Genomic DNA, 16,978 nt, shown 5'->3' on the forward strand with positions numbered 1-16,978 from the left:
AGTGTTAGTATCAGTGTGCAGTACTAGTGTTGGTATTAGTGTGCAGTACCAGTGTTGGTATTAGTGTGCAGTACCAGTGTTGGTATTGTTCCTGCAGTATTAGATGTTAATCCTGGTGTTTGAAACACTGGGTTCAGGCCTCTACAGCAGCGGACATCAAGCAGACCCACAGCAGACAGGACCTGAACCAAACTCCATTCAGAATCCGACCATTGTATTTTCTGCCCTCAGTGACAGACACACGCAGACAGACAGGTCAATAAATTTGGGTGAAGTCAGATGAATGCACGTGACTCTTTCATTCGGCTAACAACACATTGATTCAAACTTAACGCTGCCTCACCTGTTTGTCCTCACTGTGTCTTGTTGCAGCACCAAACTTTACCGGATCATTAACGTTTAACTGGAGCGGAGTTCTGTTGGGTTGAGGCCGAATTAACGGCGGCACCGTAATAACGTGTTCTATCATCTTTGTGTCCGGTAACGTTAGTGTGCACCGCTAGAGAACTGGCCGCCGGTCCTTAAATGCTGTGTTTTCTGAATGGAGTCTGGTGGGGTAGGTCGCTCCCGTCAGGTCTGGAGGCTAGCACCGTTAGCTTAGCTCCACTAACAGCTTCGCTGTGAGACTCTCCGGTTGGCGTTAGGACGGGAGGTCGGTCGGTGTGTTTACCGGTGAAGCCGTGTCGATGTCCATCCCTCCGGTCCAACTGCTCAACGACGACTCCGTTTGTAAAGTTGAGTGTTGAGCTAACAGCGCCAACTTCTTCTTCTTCTCCTCCTCCTGCAGCAGCAGCAGCTGGCGACTTCCGGGGAAAAGTTCAACCCCCCCCCAGGTTGTATTTTGTTTTTATTCCACTGCTGACTGGAGTCATGGAAAACTGGAGAAAGTCATGGAACTTCATAATCACATTTTCCAGGCCTGGAAAAATCATGGAATTAGTAAAAAGAAATCAGTGGAAGCTTTGGAAAAGTAATTAAAGTACACCATGACACTGTTTATCACAGCCAGAAATAAAAATATTATTTTTTGTTGAATTGTCAGCTCTCCGACAACCCTTGGACACATGTGTGACGACGCTTCCATCATTTACAAAAACAACATAACCAAATGTGAATTTAAAATAGAGACATTTCATTCAGCCTGTCAGGGTCAAGAAAAAAATACCTGTAGCTTCACCCCCTCCGCTGATAAATAAAGAACCGGCCCTGAATGAGAATATTTCATGTGCATTATTTTAATGAAGAGTAATTAACAAATGGAACAAATAATAACAACAATATTAATCTTATTTTTCTTTATTTGGATCCGTGTTAGCGTCCACTGACCCTACACTGACACAACTATAAAAATAAATATTCAGAAAGATAAATATTCAAACAATGTAACCGTATGTTTGACACCCCAAACATACGGCCCGCGGGCCAGACCCGGCCCACCAGGTGACTAGAAGAGGTGCCAGGTTTCAGGAGAAAGTTAAACAATGCGTTGCCTTCTTCATGTAAAGTTGTGCCTCAGAGGTTTCTCCACCCCGACCTGGGAGTTAACAGAGAGTGAAAGCTCTGAGTGTGTTAACCCTGAGATGAGGGAAACTCTGTGTTTTCAGTTCCAGACAGAGAGGTAAGTCAAACTCTGAGTCAATCACCATGGCAACTGACTCAGTGAAACTAACCTGCTCTCTGGCAGGTTTTCTATAAGAAACCCAGAGTTCACCCTGTCTCCTCCCTACTGCTGAGCCTGAAGCAAGCTGGCAGACACACATGGGTTGTTCGTATGTAGGAAGAATTAATTCACAATGCTTTACGCTGGGAGAGGATCTTCAGACCCCGTTTAGATGTGCTGTCTTTCCCCAATGAATATCTGTTTGAACCGTACAGTTTTTCATTAGACTCAATCATTTACCAGCCACACATATCAAATCTGACACACCACAGACGTGCGCTCTCATCAGAGCAAATGTGCATCACGCTACGTTTTTTTGCAATGTATAGGATAGGTCTTTGGACATAACACGAAAATAAAACTCATTCATTCATTCATACACATATATATACAGGTCACACGCCTCCATTAGGTGGAGTTGTGCTGCTACCCACTCTCCCCTTTAAGTGATGTGAGGACTCTAAAACTTCACCTGAGCCTCCCTCAGCATATGGGTGAGTAGATAATGGCTGAATTTTCATTTTTGGGTGCACTATCCCTTTAAGACCACACAAGTCTGCTCCGATGCATCCCCAGTAAAAGGGGCGTGGCAAGAACACATATTGAGAAACAGCTAGTTTCCCAGCTCAGGGTAAGTCAACTCAGAGTTCAGGATTAGACTCAAAGTTTGTTGAACCTCCTACCTGGAATACCCCTCAGCACACAGCTCTCTGATATCACAAAGGCTGAATCCAAATGTCTGCACTTCACTGCACTCGCAGACTCGTGGACTTTGCAAGCGCATTCACAGGAAGTCCGCGAGTGTTTAGGGCTCCAAATCCACAATTCATCCAGTCCACAAGGGCCCCCAGCAGACTCTCTGCGGACCTCCAGAGAGTCTGCTGGGGATGCAGACTTCACTAGTTTAATTGCCCACAATTCATTGCAATATGGACGTGACAATTTAATTTTTCTAAATTGCTTACAGAAAAACACACACACACAAGACCCCATAGACTTATTATAAATTGTAATATTAAAACATTGCTTGAACAACGCAGGCCAGATATAAACTGAACAGCATCATGATACAGATATATGCAGCAGTACAGGCTATAGACTATAATCAATATGCATTTTAATTATGCAGCCTAGCCTATAGAAGCTGTGCAGTCTGATCATGTCGGCGAGTGCTGCAGTAAAGTCTCTCAAATGTTCCCACGGAAACGAGTGAAACACACTCCAAGCCTGTCTGTTGGCTCCTTTTCTAACGCTGCAGACTCACACTCTCGCACACTTTACATGATGACGGTGAAAACGCCACATTACGTACGCCTGAAGTCTGTGAGGGCTCAGTGTGCAAATCCAGAGGGTGGGGATTTGGATTCAGCCAAACACTTAGTGAGACACTGAACATTGTGCAACATGTCGTCAGTCAGTTCAGAAGCATTGGTATCAGGACATGTGTGAATCAACACACGTGATGACAGTGAGAGTCTGAGTGAGTGAACATGGACAAACTGAAACAACACATTTTTCTGAAGAGGTCTCAAACTGTTCATGTTTTATAAAAGGATGAACGTCTGCAGAATGTGTTTGTAGTTCTACTATTGAGCTGATGGTTCTTACAGGTTACTGTGTGATGGTGTTATTGGTCCGGCCCACCTGACACCAAACTGGCCTGTTTGTGGCCCGTGAAGAAAATGAGTTGGACCCCTGATGTAAGCAAAACTGTCACAGATACTCAGCAACATCATCAGAAGAATCAAAAAGATTCCCAGTCCGATGTGTGTGTGTGTGTGTGTCATCACCTGTGATCATAGATGTGTGTGTGTCATCACCTGTGATCATAGATGTGTGTGTCATCACCTGTGATCATAGATGTGAAAGCAAAAGTGACGAGTTCAGAAAGACAAAGTCAGGAGGAAAAACTTCAGATTCATGAACAGCAGATGTGATAAAAGTAACTGATTACTCTGAAGTACTCAAGTACAAACTCAGGGTACTTGTAGTTTCCCTTAGTATTCTTCATACTCTTCCTCCGTTTGAGGGAAATACTTTCACTGCACCACCTTCAGGTACATATGAACATGAGTACACAACAGGATGCAGCAGCACACAGTATCAAACTGACTCCTCACTGATGAACTCAGCAGCAGTGAAATTATATAATAATATGAACATCTTTAATGTTGGTTTAAGTTTAAAATTAAAGTTCTTTAACTTCACATTTTGTATTTTACTGTAATTGTATTTCTAATCCGTGCCCTCCGTCCATCTCTGAGGAGTAATGATGTAAGATAGGTGAGCTGATGAAACACACGTCTCAGTAAACTCCTGTCAAGTTTGTGTTCAGCTCAGAACAAACTGATCAGCTGATGAAGGAAACGTCTCGGATTGGACGTGTTGGTATAAACACAAAAACAAATCTGAGGTGAATCAACGTTTTCTTTTTATTAAAACAATGTTAGAATTGAAGAAGTTGTTTTTTTCCTTCAGTCAAACGTTGGAGCAAAGAGCGCTGACGTGTCTGTGACAGTCAAACACCTGCTGGTTTCTCTGAGGCTCTGAACAGGAAGAGGCGACCGTGGTGTTCTGGGTGCAGTACTCAGGTTGTCCAGGAGGTGGCGCTGCAGCTGCTTCCACATGTTTCTGTCAGACAAAGAGGCGTGGTTAAATGATGAAGCTGACATAAACTGATGCTGCCTTCAAAACATGTGTCATCATGCTGCCTGACATCACACACTGGAGCCACGTGAAGCCGCCGCCATTTGGTTCTGTGTTAACATGTGAAGGCGGGACTTCAGCAGCTCTGTGGCGCCATCTGTGTGAACATGTGTTCTCTCTTCCGTTATCGGTCCAACACCTGCTGTCAACAGTTTTGATGTGAGCGACTGCGTTGGTTTTTGTGAGGCTACACTTATTATAAATTAACTGATGTTAATGATTTATGATTCAACGTTCAGTGACGTGTTAACCAACAGTTTCAGACTGAGTTTATTATTTTCAGGAGCAGCTGATTATTTACTTATAGAGTAACTGTAGCTCTGCCTCTAAGCTCCTGACATGGCTGCTCAGTGGACCCTGTGTCTATGTCATGTGACCTCCAGTCAGCTGATGTGGGATCAGACAAACGCTCCGGTGGGTCTTTGTCACGGCGCCGCGCTCTGAGAACACTCTGCCTGAGGGCGGCGCTACAATTCGGCCTTTTGTTCACATCATCTCCCGGCTGACGTTAACCCCGCCCACTGTGACCTCTTCACAAAGGCAATGTTTGTTCTGGTGTGACATCACTCACCGCCACATTGGAGCCTCACGGACGACATCACAGCTCCATCCTGGGGACGTCACAGGGGCGGTCCTGTAAGAGCCAATCAGAGAGCAGAGATGTCAGCAGGTGGAGACTCACCTGAAGGACAGGTGCACCTATCAGCTGCCTGGATCAGAATACGCTTCAGCTCGGATTTGTCACCGCCCCCCCCTCTGTGAACAGACTGCTGGGGGAGGGGCTTCAATCGGCCTTTTATGTCATCACTTCCAGGATCAGGACGCCTCGAGGTGCAGCTGACACCAGCTGTGAGCCAACACACACCTTCAGACCCAACGCCATCAACACTCGCTCTGCGCTCAGAGAACGTCAATAACAAATATTCCAACAGTGCTGCTGAGGGAGGGAAAATCAAAGGTCGTCACAAATACGTGTGTGTGTGTGTGTGAGACCCTGCTCATATCTAGTACTAACTGTCAGCTCCGTTATTGTTAGGATAATCTGTAGCTATTGTTTTTATATTTGTCTGCTTTTGCTTTATGTTTGCTTTTAAAATGCATTTTCTGCACTGTTTTTAACTATTTATTGTCTTGTCTTAATGATCTCAAACACAATGTTATTGTTCCTTTAATGTTTTATTTTAATGTATTTCTCTTGTAAAGCACATTGAATTGCCTTGTGTATGAATGGTGCTATATAAATAAAACTGCCTAGCCTAGTATAGCTGTAACATTACAGCTCTATATTTACTGCAGTAACACAGCTGAGTGCTTCCTCCATCTGTTAGAGTCATGTTTGTCAGGTTGGCTCCTTCTTTGTTGTTAACGTCCAAACGTTCAGCTGACGTGTTCTTCACCTGGTCTCTGACACGTTGTCTCTTCTGATGTAAACTGATGTTGGAAGCAGCATGCTAACAGTAGCTAGCATACGCTCAAAGACGAGCCTGCTCCCAAAGAAATGAATAAATAAACGCTCCACCATCAGGCTGAATTATCTGACGAGCGCAGGACACATGACCAACCTGTTGACCAATCAGAAGCCAAAAAAAGCCGTCCCTCCTTTCATATGTTAAAGATCATGGTGTTAAGAGCCGACCTGCCCACTGCTGAACATTTAAAACTCATAAACTGTCACAAACAATTAGACATTTGACTTTTACTCCACCTGTTTAACAGTCTACAGCTTTCTGTTGCGTTTACTTTTCCTACATTTTATTTATTTGTTGTGCAACTGAATTTATTTTAAAATTATTAACGAACATGTGGAACACATACAGTCCATGTGATGATTTAATTATGACTGATGAAACTACACAAAGTAAACCATTAACATAATCGCCACTCAACTAGCGCATGGGCAGACCGGCGACAGGGTGATGTTGACGCCACCTAAATGATACTGTTTTCAGTTTGTTAGAACCATTGATACGTAATAATGATAATATTAATAATAACGAGTCTACGGTGGAAACACAGTTCTAACTCCATCTTACCGTTAACGGCTCCGTCGGGCCCGGTAGTTCGGTGCTCGGTAGTTCGGTGCTCAGTCCGCAGTGACAAACGTTAACGTTAGCCGTTAGCCATTAGCCACAGCTGCTAACGTTACCTGTTAGCCACAGCTGCTAACGTTGCTAACGTTAGCCGTTAGCCACAGCTGCTAACGTTAGCAGGTCATTAACACAGCTCACCATGACCACAGCAGTTCAGTGTGACCCGAACAACTTCACTTTGTTCGGCCGTAACATCTTCAGCCCTCGGACAGCTTCACGCTCTGACTACCGGTGCAGTCTGCGCCATGTTGTCTTTATAAGATCCATCGACCAATCACAGCTCAACATTCTTCATCTGTTTACACATCCGGTAACTTACCGCCACCTTCTGGACCGGAGGGCGCCGGGCTGCTTTATCCACACAGTGGAGGAGGAAGTGTCGAGATCCTTCACTGCAGGAAAATATTTATACCACACAATAAAAAATACTCTGTGACAGTCAAAGTCCTGTATGAAAATGTCTTCAGATTACCCAGCAGCCATCACTGCACATCTGTAAACAACAACAACAACAAAAAATAAGAAAAAAGAGTTAGGATTATTATTATTATTATTATTATTATTATTATTATGGGTCATTTTCAGAATGAAGTCTGGGAAAGTTATGCACGTCAAACATACTGATCTGTGTTGGACGTCTCAGGTGTGTGTGTTGGATGTCTCAGGTGTGTGTTGGACGTCTCAGTTGTGTGTTGGACGTCTCAGGTGTGTGTTGGACGTCTCAGGTGTGTGTTGGATGTCTCAGGTATGTGTTGGACGTCTCAGCTGTGAGTTGGACGTCTCAGGTGTGTGTGTTGGATGTCGCAGGTTTGGACGTCTCAGGTGTGTGTGTTGGATGTCGCAGGTGTGCGTGTTGGATGTCTCAGGTGTGTGTTGGACGTCTCAGGTGTGTGTTGGACGTCTCAGTTGTGTGTGTTGGACGTCTCAGGTGTGTGTTGGACGTCTCAGGTGTGTGTTGGACGTCTCAGTTGTGTGTGTTGGAAGTCTCAGGTGTGTGTGTTGGATGTCGCAGGTGTGTGTGTTGGACGTCTCAGGTGTGCGTGTTGGACGTCTCAGGTGTGTGTGTTGGATGTCGCAGGTGTGTGTTGGACGTCTCAGGTGTGTGTTGGATGTCTCAGGTGTGTGTGTTGGATGTCTCAGGTGTGTGTGTTGGACGTCTCAGGTGTGTGTGTTGGATGTCTCAGGTGTGTGTTGGACGTCTCAGGTGTGTGTTGGATGTCTCAGGTGTGTGTGTTGGATGTCTCAGGTGTGTGTTGGATGTCGCAAGTGTGTGTTGGACGTCTCAGGTGTGTGTTGGATGTCTCAGGTGTGTGTTGGATGTCTCAGCTGTGTGTGTTGGATGTCTCAGCTGTGTGTGTTGGATGTCTCAGGTGTGTGTGTTGGATGTCTCATGTGTGTGTTGGACGTCGCAGGTGTGTGTTGGATGTCGCAGGTGTGTGTTGGACATCTCAGGTGTGTGTTGGATGTCTCAGGTGTGTGTTGGATGTCTCAGGTGTGTGTGTGTTGGATGTCGCAGGTGTGTGTTGGACGTCTCAGGTGTGTGTTGGACATCTCAGGTGTGTGTTGGACGTCTCAGTTGTGTGTGTTGGACGTCTCAGGTGTGCGTGTTGGACGTCTCAGGTGTGCGTGTTGGACGTCTCAGGTGTGTGTGTTGGATGTCTCAGGTGTGTGTTAGACGTCTCAGATGTGTGTGTTGGATGTCGCAGGTGTGCGTGTTGGACGTCTCAGGTGTGTGTTGGACGTCTCAGGTGTGTGTGTTGGATGTCTCAGGTGTGTGTTGGACGTCTCAGGTGTGTGTTGGACGTCTCAGGTGTGTGTTGGATGTGACCTGAGCTCCTGACTTTAAGTTCTCTGACTGGATGAATTCTTCACACAGACTCAAAGAACAACAAGAAGATAAATAAATGATTTAATAGAATTTCTTTCTCTTCCACAGCGCTCGTCGACACACAGAGACGTACAGACAGATCCGGTCTACAGTCTGGTGCTGGTCCGACACCTTCAGGACCAGAAGGAACCAGGAAGTAAAAGAGGCACGATGATGAGAAACCTACAGAGAAACATGTCATCTAAAAAGTTAAAATAAGGTCCTTGTGAACACACGGCGTGTCCATGGCAACAGAAACACAAACAAACATTAACCATCAACGTCTGTTTAGTCCCGCCGGTTCAAGTCCAGGCCGGGTCTGAGGTCACAGAGAGAGCTCCGCCCCGGCTGCTGACATCACCACAAGGACAGAGGCAGTAGCCACTCAGAGAGCAGCTAGCGGCGGTAGACTCCGAAGGCCACCAGGCTGAGGAAGATGGTGACACCGACCAGCGAGGCAGTGGCCGGGGCGGTGAAAAACTGCCGGTACTGGATCTGACAGTACCACAGGACTGACAGCATGAGGACCAGCAGGGGGACCATCAGGCTGCCCACGTTCAGAGCCACCTGCACCTGGTCAGCGGGCCGCGCCCCCCCTGCGGCCCCGCGGCCGGCGTGCTGAGAGATGTGACAGTGCAGGACGCAGTTATGGACAAGGTTCAGAGAGGCCAGAGTCTGAGCGTCATCCTGTAGCAGTTGACCTTGATAGATCAACCGGACCTGCTGCTCCTGACCCGCAAAGTAGGTCCTGAAAGGGCAGAGGGCAAAGGTCAGAACCAGCCTCATAGTAGTGATGCAGTCGTGATGCAGAAGTGATGTAGTGGTGATGCAATAGTGATGTAGTAGTGATGCAGTAGTGATGATGTAGTGATGCAGTAGTGATGATGTAGTGATGCAGTAGTGATGAAGTAGTGATGCAGAAGTGATGTAGTAGTAATGCAATGGTGATGTAGTAGTGATGCAGTAGTGATGAAGTTGTGATGCAGTAGTGATGATGTAGTGATGCAGTAGTGATGAAGTAGTGATGCAGTAGTCATGCAGAAGTGATGCAGTAGTGATGACGTAGTGATGAAGTAGTGATGCAGTAGTGATGCAGAAGTGATGTAGTAGTAATGCAGCAGTGATGAAGTAGTGATGCAGTAGTGATAAAGTAGTGATGAAGTAGTGATGCAGTCGTGATGCAGTAGGAATGCAGTAGTGATGTAGTAGTGATGCAGTAGTGATGATGTAGTGATGCAGTAGTGATGAAGTAGTGATCCAGGAGTGATGCAGAAGTGATGCAGTACTGATGAAGTAGTGATGAAGTAGTGATGCAGAAGTGATGCAGTCGTGATGCAGAAGTGATGTAGTAGTGATGCAGTAGTGATGCAGTCGTGATGCACAAGTGATGTAGTAGTAATGCAGTAGTGATGATGTAATGATGCAGTAGTGATGCAGAAGTGATGAAGTAGTGATGCAGAAGTGATGCAGTCGTGATGCAGAAGCGATGTAGTAGTAATGCAGTAGTGATGAAGTAGTGATGCAGTAGTGATGCAGTCGTGATGCAGTAGTGATGCAGTCGTGATGATGTAATGATGCAGTAGTGATGCAGTCGTGATGCAGAAGTGATGTAGTAGTGATGCAGTCGTGATGCAGTCGTGATGCAGTAGTGATGCAGTAGTGATGCAGAAGTGATGTAGTAGTGATGCAGTAGTGATGTAGTAGTAATGCAGTAGTGATGTAGTGATGCAGTAGTGATGCAGAAGTGATGTAGTAGTGATGTAGTAGTAATGCAGTAGTGATGCATAAGTGATGCAGTCGGGATGCAGAAATGATGTAGTAGTGATGCCGTACTGATGCAGAAGTGATGTAGTAGTGATGAAGTAGTGATGCAGTAGTGATCCAGAAGTGATGTAGTCGTGATGGAGTAGTGATGTAGTAGTAATAAAGTAGTGATGCAGAAGTGATGCAGTCGGGACGAAGAAGTGATGTAGTAGTGATGCAGTACTGATGAAGTAGTGATGCAGAGGGGATGCAGTCGTGATGCAGTAGTGATGCAGAAGTGATGCTGTAGTGATGCAGTAGTGATGCAGTCGTGATGCAAAAGTGATGTAGTAGTGATGTAGTATTGATGCAGAAGTGATGTAGTAGTAATGCAGTAATGATGCAGAAGTGATGCAGAAGTGATGTAGTAGTGATGCAGTAGTGATGCAGTCGTGATGGAGTAGTGATGCAGTCGTGATGTAGTAGTGATGCAGTAGTGATGCAGAAGTGATGTAGTAGTAATGCAGTAGTGATGCAGTAGTGATGCAGAAGTGATGTAGTAGTAATGCAATAGTGATGCAGAAGTGATGCAGAAGTGATGTAGTAGTAATGCAATAGTGATGCAGAAGTGATGCAGAAGTGATGTAGTAGTAATGCAATAGTGATGTAGTAGTAATGCAATAATGATGCAGAAGTGATGCAGAGTGATGTAGTAGTAATGCAGAAGTGATGTAGTAGTGATGCAGAAGTGATGTAGTAGTAATGCAATAGTGATGCAGAAGTGATGTAGTAGTAATGCAGTAGTGATGAAGTAGTGATGCAGAAGTGATGCATAAGTGATGTAGTAATGCAGTAGTGATGCAGAAGTGATGCAGAAGTGATGTAGTAGTGATGCAGTAGTGATGCAGTCGTGATGGAGTAGTGATGCAGAAGTGATGCAGTCGGGATGCAGAAGTGATGTAGTAGTGATGCAGTACTGATGCAGACGTGATGTACTTGTAATGCAGTAGTGACGAAGTAGTGATGCAGAGGGGATGCAGAAGTGATGTAGTAGTGATGATGTAGTGATGCAGAAGTGATGTAGTAGTGATGCAGAAGTGATGCAGTCGTGATGGAGTAGTGATGCAGTCGTGATGGAGTAGTGATGCAGAAGTGATAAAGTAGTGATGCAGTAGTGATGCAGTCGTGATGGAGTAGTGATGCAGTCGTGATGTAGTAGTGATGCAGTAGTGATGCAGAAGTGATGCAGTAGTGATGCAGTAGTGATGCAGTCGTGATGCAGAAGTAATGCAGAAGTGATGTAGTAGTAATGCAATAGTGATGCAGAAGTGATGCAGAAGTGATGTAGTAGTGATGCAATAGTGATGCAGAAGTGATGTAGTAGTAATGCAATAGGATGAAGAAGTGATGCAGTAGTGATGCAGAGTGATGTAGTAGTGATGCAGAAGTGATGCAGAAGTGATGTAGTAGTAATGCAATAGTGATGCAGAAGTGATGTAGTAGTAATGCAATAGGATGAAGAAGTGATGCAGTAGTGATGCAGAGTGATGTAGTAGTAATGCAATAGGATGAAGAAGTGATGCAGTAGTGATGCAGAAGTGATGTAGTAGTAATGCAATAGGATGAAGAAGTGATGCAGAAGTGATGCAGAGTGATGTAGTAGTAATGCAGAAGTGATGTAGTAGTGATGCAGAAGTGATGTAGTAGTAATGCAATAGTGATGCAGAAGTGATGCAAAAGTGATGTAGTAGTAATGCAGTAGTGATGAAGTAGTGATGCAGTAGTGATGCAGAAGTGATGTAATAGTGATGCAGTAGTGATGCATAAGTGGTGTAGTAATGCAGTAGTGATGCAGAAGTGATGCAGAAGTGATGTAGTAGTGATGCAGTCGAGATGCAGTAGTGATGCATAAGTGATGTAGTAATGCAGTAGTGATGCAGAAGTGATGCAGAAGTGATGTAGTAGTGATGCAGTACTGATGCAGAAGTGATGTACTTGTAATGCAGTAGTGATGAAGTAGTGATGCAGAGGGGATGCAGTCGTGATGCAGTCGTGATGCAGAAGTGATGTAGTAGTGATGCAGTCGTGATGCAGAAGTGATGTAGTAGTGATGATGTAGTGATTCAGAAGTGATGTAGTAGTGATGCAGTACTGATGCAGTCGTGATGGAGTAGTGATGCAGAAGTGATGAAGTAGTGATGCAGTCGTGATGGAGTAGTGATGCAGAAGTGATGTAGTAGTGATGCAGAAGTGATGTAGTAGTGATGCAGTAGTGATGCAGAAGTGATGTAGTAGTAATGTAGAAGTGATGAAGTAGTGATGCAGTAGTGATGCAAAAGTGATGTAGTAGTGATGCAGTCGTGATGGAGTAGTGATGCAGAAGTGATGCAGAAGTGATGTAGTAGTGATGCAGTAGTGATGTAGTAGTAATGCAGTAGTGATGTAGTAGTAATGCAGTAGTGATGCAGAAGTGATGTAGTAGTGATGCAGTCATGATGCAGTAGTGATGCAGAAGTGATGTAGTAGTGATGCAGTCGTGATGCAGTAGTGATGCAGTAGTGATGTAGTAGTGATGCAGTAGTGATGCAGTTGTAATGTAGTAGTCATGCAGTAGTGATGCAGTAGCCTGTTACCGTTTGATGTATCCGATGGTGTCCTGCGGTTTGACCTCAGCTGTTCTCTCTGTGTCGTTCAGAAACTTCAGTCTGACCACCATGTTCCTCTGAGACGATGAAGACTCTCCTTCTCCTCCTCCTCCTCTGCTCCTCACACCATCTCCTCCTCCAGCCTCCCCCCTCTCCCCCCTCCCTGCACCCTCCCCCTTCTCCTCCTGAGTGGAGGTGTTGGTGGGCGGAGCATCTGTCAGAGAGCCGTCACTCACAGAGCTGGAGGGTGAGGAGGATGATGAAGAGGATGTAGTGGTTGTGGAGGAGGGGGTTGTGTCCTGGTGGGCGGAGCTGGGCCTCAGTGAGGGGTCCGGGCCTGTGGCGGAGGTGAACAGGTGTTCTGGGGGCTCGGAGGTGCGGGTGGAGATCCAGGCGAGCAGCAGCACCATGAGGAGCAGCAGAGAGCCGAAGAGCAGCGTCACCTCGTCTCCTACGCCTTCAATCAGAGCCATCGCCCACGGCAACGCCCGCTGAGGTCAACACAGGTCACAAACCTGCACACAGGGGGCGGGGCTTAGCATCAACACTTCACACCACCTGATTTACAGGAAGAGACACAGCGTTGGTGGCGTGGACACATTTAAAGTCTCCTCGTGTTCACAACAGAGCGGTCACAACTTCAGTATTGATTGTATCAAATGTGACTGATCGATTATCTGTTCTTTATATTATCTGTTTCAGCTACACGTCAGCAGCAGAAAGTAACTGAGTACATTTACTAAAGTAATCTATACTCCACTACATGTCAGAGGGAGACGTTGGACTTTGTGCTGCACCACATTTATCAGGTGAATCATAAAGAACTCAAAGATGTGTGAAGCTGGAACCATCAAATGTTTTCAAATTATATTCATAATTTCGGTGTTTTCATTTGTTTCTTTGCAGAAATCTGAATTTGTAAAGTAACTAAATCTGTCAGAGAAACATAGAGGAGTAGAAAGTGTTACAAGAAGAAACAACTCAGATTTGTATTTGCAGTACCTGAGAAATGTATTCAGTCAGGGACCGTTGTGAATTTGTCAGAGGAGGAAGGAGGAACTGCTATATCACTACTGCATCTTATCACTACTGCATCTGATCACGACTGCATCTGATCACTACTCCATCATATCACTATTGCATCTTGTCACTACTGCATCTTATCATTACTGCATAATATCACTACTGCATCTTATCACTACTGCATCTTATCATTACTGCATCATATCACTACTGCATCATATCACTACTGCATCTGATCACTACTCCATCATATCACTACTGCATCATATCACTACTGCATCTGATCACTACTGCATCTTATCATTACTGCATCATATCACTACTGCATCTGATCACTACTGCGTCATATCACTACTCCATCATATCACTACTCCATCATATCACTACTGCATCTAATCACTACTCCATCATATCACTACTGCATCTAATCACTACTCCATCATATCACTACTGCATCATATCACTACTCCATCATATCACTACTGCATCTTATCACTACTGCATCTCATCACTACTCCATCATATCACTACTGCATCATATCATTACTGCATCTGATCACTACTCCATCATATCACTACTGCATCTGATCACTACTCCATCATATCACTACTGCATCTAATCACTACTCCATCTTATCACAACTGCATCTGATCACTACTCCATCATATCATTACTGCATCATATCACTACTGCATCTGATCACTACTCCATCATATCACTACTGCATCTGATCACTACTCCATCATATCATTACTGCATCATATCACTGCTGCATCATATCACTACTGCATCTTATCACTACTGCATCATATCACTACTGCATCTTATCACTACTGCATCATATCACTACTGCATCATATCACTGCTGCATCATATCACTACTGCATCATATCACTGCTGCATCATATCACTACTGCATGTCTGCATCATATCACTATTGCATCTGATCACTACTGCATCTGATCACTACTGCATCCTATCACTACTGCATCCTATCACTACTGCATCCTATCACTACTGCATCTGATCACTACTGCATCTGATCACTACTGCATCTGATCACTACTGCATCCTATCACTGCTGCATCTGATCACTACTGCATCCTATCACTACTGCATCATATCACTACTGCATCTGATCACTACTGCATCTGATCACTACTGCATCCTATCACTACTGCATCTTATCACTACTGCATCCTATCACTACTGCATCCTATCACTACTGCACCTCCATAAATCAGTTATTACATTTTTGATGTTTGAACGGTAAATGTTGAAAAAAGTCTCAGTTTTTCACTCATGTCGTGAAAAGTTTGTTTTTGGACAGATTTTAATGAGATGTAGAATAAAGTGATTCTGATGAAATATCAATGTTTTAAGACCAGATCTGGTTATGGTTTGTTTTTCTGACAGAGGTGTTTGTTGCACATGTTGTGTTCAAGGACTGTCAGAAATTTGAAGAAAATCCAGTGATCATTTCTGTTGTTACAGTTTCTGGCTGATAAACAGGATAATTTTGGTCATTTCTAAAGAAAACATACCATCTAAACCTGCTCACATGTTTCCTTTAAAAAAACTCCAAAATTTGGAGGATAGATCGTCTTGTTTTCTTTAACATCTGCAGTAAAATAAATACAAAATACGACCATTTCAATCTGTAAGCCCCTCCCTTGAGCCAAAACAGGGATCAAAACATCACAAATAAGTAAGGAACTGTCCCTTACATTCACAGCACCGGAAGCAGCCTCTGTTATCTTTCTGAGTTTATGAGTATGACTCGACTTGACTTGATTCTCTCCACAGTGACTTGGGACTTAAAGGTTAAGACTTGTTTGTGACTTCCTCAGGTTCAGTCTGTCTGTTTCCATGTCAACAACTGGAGGTGATGTTTTCGTTGTGAAGCACTGTGAGACGCTTCAATTCACTAATAAACTGTAATATTATTATTATTATTATTATTATTTATTATTGTTATTATTGTTATCAGTTGATTAAACTTCCATACAGTCACTGCAGCACTTTACTTATACCACAGTAACTGTACACTGTAGTGCAGTTAAGTATTAGTACCTGTACAGGTGTTAGTAGTAGTTGTACTGCAGTGACAGATGTTTAACATCATGCTAACTGTGTACTAACTCATGTGCAGTCGGACTCACGTGCAGGTCGGGACCTACGGGTGACGGTGCGGGTCAGCTGATCAGTGCTGATTATTGATTGATTGTTGTCATTATTAGCTGTGATTAATGTGGTGCTAAAACTCTGAGCTAACTGCTAAGATCCGGGACAAGAAGTCGGCTAAGCTACATGCTAACTGCCGTGAGCGGAAGTGACGCGCTCATTAATTAAACTACAGACAGTGTGTAGTTTGACTCGGGAGCGGCTCAGTGACAGAAACAAGATGAAAGTCAAACTTACTGTTCAGCGTTGAAACCTCATATCACACAGCGTTAGCCTGGAGGCTAATCAGGCTAATCTGCTCCTGCTTCTGCTCCTCGGCTTCTTCTCTGGTTCTGACGCAGCAGTGACGTGGCAGTGACGCTCCGCTGCCTCCTGCTGGTCCCTGCTGGTCACTACGTGTTTCCATCTGTGATGGGAAAATTCACAGTTTTCAAAGAAAAGAGGACAAAGTGGTTTGTCTTATCAATCTGATCTTAATGTTGTAAAAAAGAGAGAGAGAGAGAGAGAGAGAGAGAGAGAGAAACAGAGGGTTCTGTATAAGAACAGGACTGTGTGTCGGTGTCACTCTGCAGCTGTATGGAAACACATCCAATGACATCACCCAGATGTGCCGATCACCAGGACGAGGTCAGCTCCTGATCCCCGCTGCTGTCAGACAGCCTCAGGCCGCAGAGGCAGGACGGGATACGGTGTAGGTGTTATAACACACTGAACATGATGACTCACACAGATGTGCTTATCATGACACCTCCCATAGTGGATTATTGTCTGCTGGCACACAGGTGGAGGTGCAGCCTGTGCTGAATGAAACATGAAAACAATTAACAGTTCATTTCAGGTGGTGATGTCTTCATGTGACACTGTAAATGATATCACCTGAACAAATCCTGTTGGTAACATGTCATATTACTTTGTTACTGCTAACACGTGATATATTACTGTAACACGTGACAAAAGTATCAAACATACACACACACCCCGACACTGTAATCAGCTCCATGTTCTTTATATTAAATACAAGAGTGTGACAAAATAAAAGCATGGAACAGAACCAGAAAC

The 16,978-nt window shown here is 44.5% G+C and overlaps 4 protein-coding genes and 1 long non-coding RNA gene across 66 annotated transcripts in view; 1 reads left to right on the plus strand and 4 right to left on the minus strand.

Annotated features, from left to right (window-relative positions):
* The window catches only part of LOC126382890 (zinc finger protein OZF-like), a 12,702-nt gene extending 11,905 nt beyond the window's left edge, over window positions 1-797 (minus strand). Inside the window, exon 1 of the mRNA XM_050033123.1 lies at window positions 344-797. Coding sequence (XP_049889080.1) covers window positions 344-469 — 126 coding nt within the window. The 5' untranslated portion in view covers window positions 470-797. The remainder of the gene's footprint in view (window positions 1-343) is intronic.
* The window catches only part of klhl18 (kelch-like family member 18), a 64,919-nt gene that overhangs the window by 46,041 nt on the left and 1,900 nt on the right, over window positions 1-16,978 (minus strand). The gene's annotated exons all lie outside the window — the stretch shown is intronic.
* Window positions 4,075-6,727, minus strand: LOC126382896 (uncharacterized). Its single transcript, XR_007569100.1, has 3 exons — window positions 6,400-6,727; window positions 4,938-5,000; window positions 4,075-4,291 (listed from the first exon to the last, which is right to left on the minus strand). It is a non-coding gene; the product is annotated as an uncharacterized LOC126382896 (long non-coding RNA).
* On the plus strand, window positions 7,094-8,296 carry LOC126382893 (uncharacterized). Of its 13 annotated transcripts, none has more exons than XM_050033139.1 (5): window positions 7,094-7,241; window positions 7,279-7,554; window positions 7,619-8,012; window positions 8,099-8,120; window positions 8,185-8,296. In XM_050033139.1, exons 1-5 carry the CDS (start codon window positions 7,113-7,115, stop codon window positions 8,294-8,296), a joined length of 933 nt encoding a protein of 310 aa, XP_049889096.1. In that variant the 5' UTR covers window positions 7,094-7,112. The 13 variants fall into 13 exon arrangements, with proteins under 13 accessions (XP_049889096.1, XP_049889094.1, XP_049889091.1 ...); XM_050033137.1 differs by having other exon boundaries at window positions 7,279-7,574; window positions 8,185-8,288; XM_050033134.1 differs by having other exon boundaries at window positions 7,279-7,574; window positions 7,619-7,742; window positions 7,869-8,288.
* Window positions 8,350-16,297, minus strand: tmub1 (transmembrane and ubiquitin-like domain containing 1). 2 transcript variants are annotated; one of them, XM_050033142.1, is made up of 3 exons: window positions 16,157-16,297; window positions 12,700-13,226; window positions 8,350-9,071 (listed from the first exon to the last, which is right to left on the minus strand). In XM_050033142.1, exons 2-3 carry the CDS (start codon window positions 13,182-13,184, stop codon window positions 8,720-8,722), a joined length of 837 nt encoding a protein of 278 aa, XP_049889099.1. In that variant the 5' UTR covers window positions 13,185-13,226; window positions 16,157-16,297; the 3' UTR covers window positions 8,350-8,719. The 2 variants fall into 2 exon arrangements, with proteins under 2 accessions (XP_049889099.1, XP_049889100.1); XM_050033143.1 differs by having other exon boundaries at window positions 12,700-13,269; window positions 16,157-16,281.

This window comes from Epinephelus moara, chromosome 21 (genome assembly GCF_006386435.1).
Source record: "Epinephelus moara isolate mb chromosome 21, YSFRI_EMoa_1.0, whole genome shotgun sequence".
Lineage (NCBI taxonomy): Eukaryota > Metazoa > Chordata > Actinopteri > Perciformes > Serranidae > Epinephelus > Epinephelus moara.

Bases quoted from the DNA above. Each gene is read 5' to 3' on its own strand.
- LOC126382893 (XM_050033128.1), top strand. From the start codon at position 7,193: ATGTCTCAGGTATGTGTTGGACGTCTCAGCTGTGAGTTGGACGTCTCA. The intron at 7,242-7,278 runs GTGTGTGTGTTG...TGGACGTCTCAG, and splicing joins CTGTGAGTTGGACGTCTCAG to GTGTGTGTGTTGGATGTCGC.
- tmub1 (XM_050033142.1), bottom strand. From the start codon at position 13,184: ATGGCTCTGATTGAAGGCGTAGGAGACGAGGTGACGCTGCTCTTCGGC. The intron at 9,072-12,699 runs GTAACAGGCTAC...CTGCCCTTTCAG, and splicing joins ACCATCGGATACATCAAACG to GACCTACTTTGCGGGTCAGG.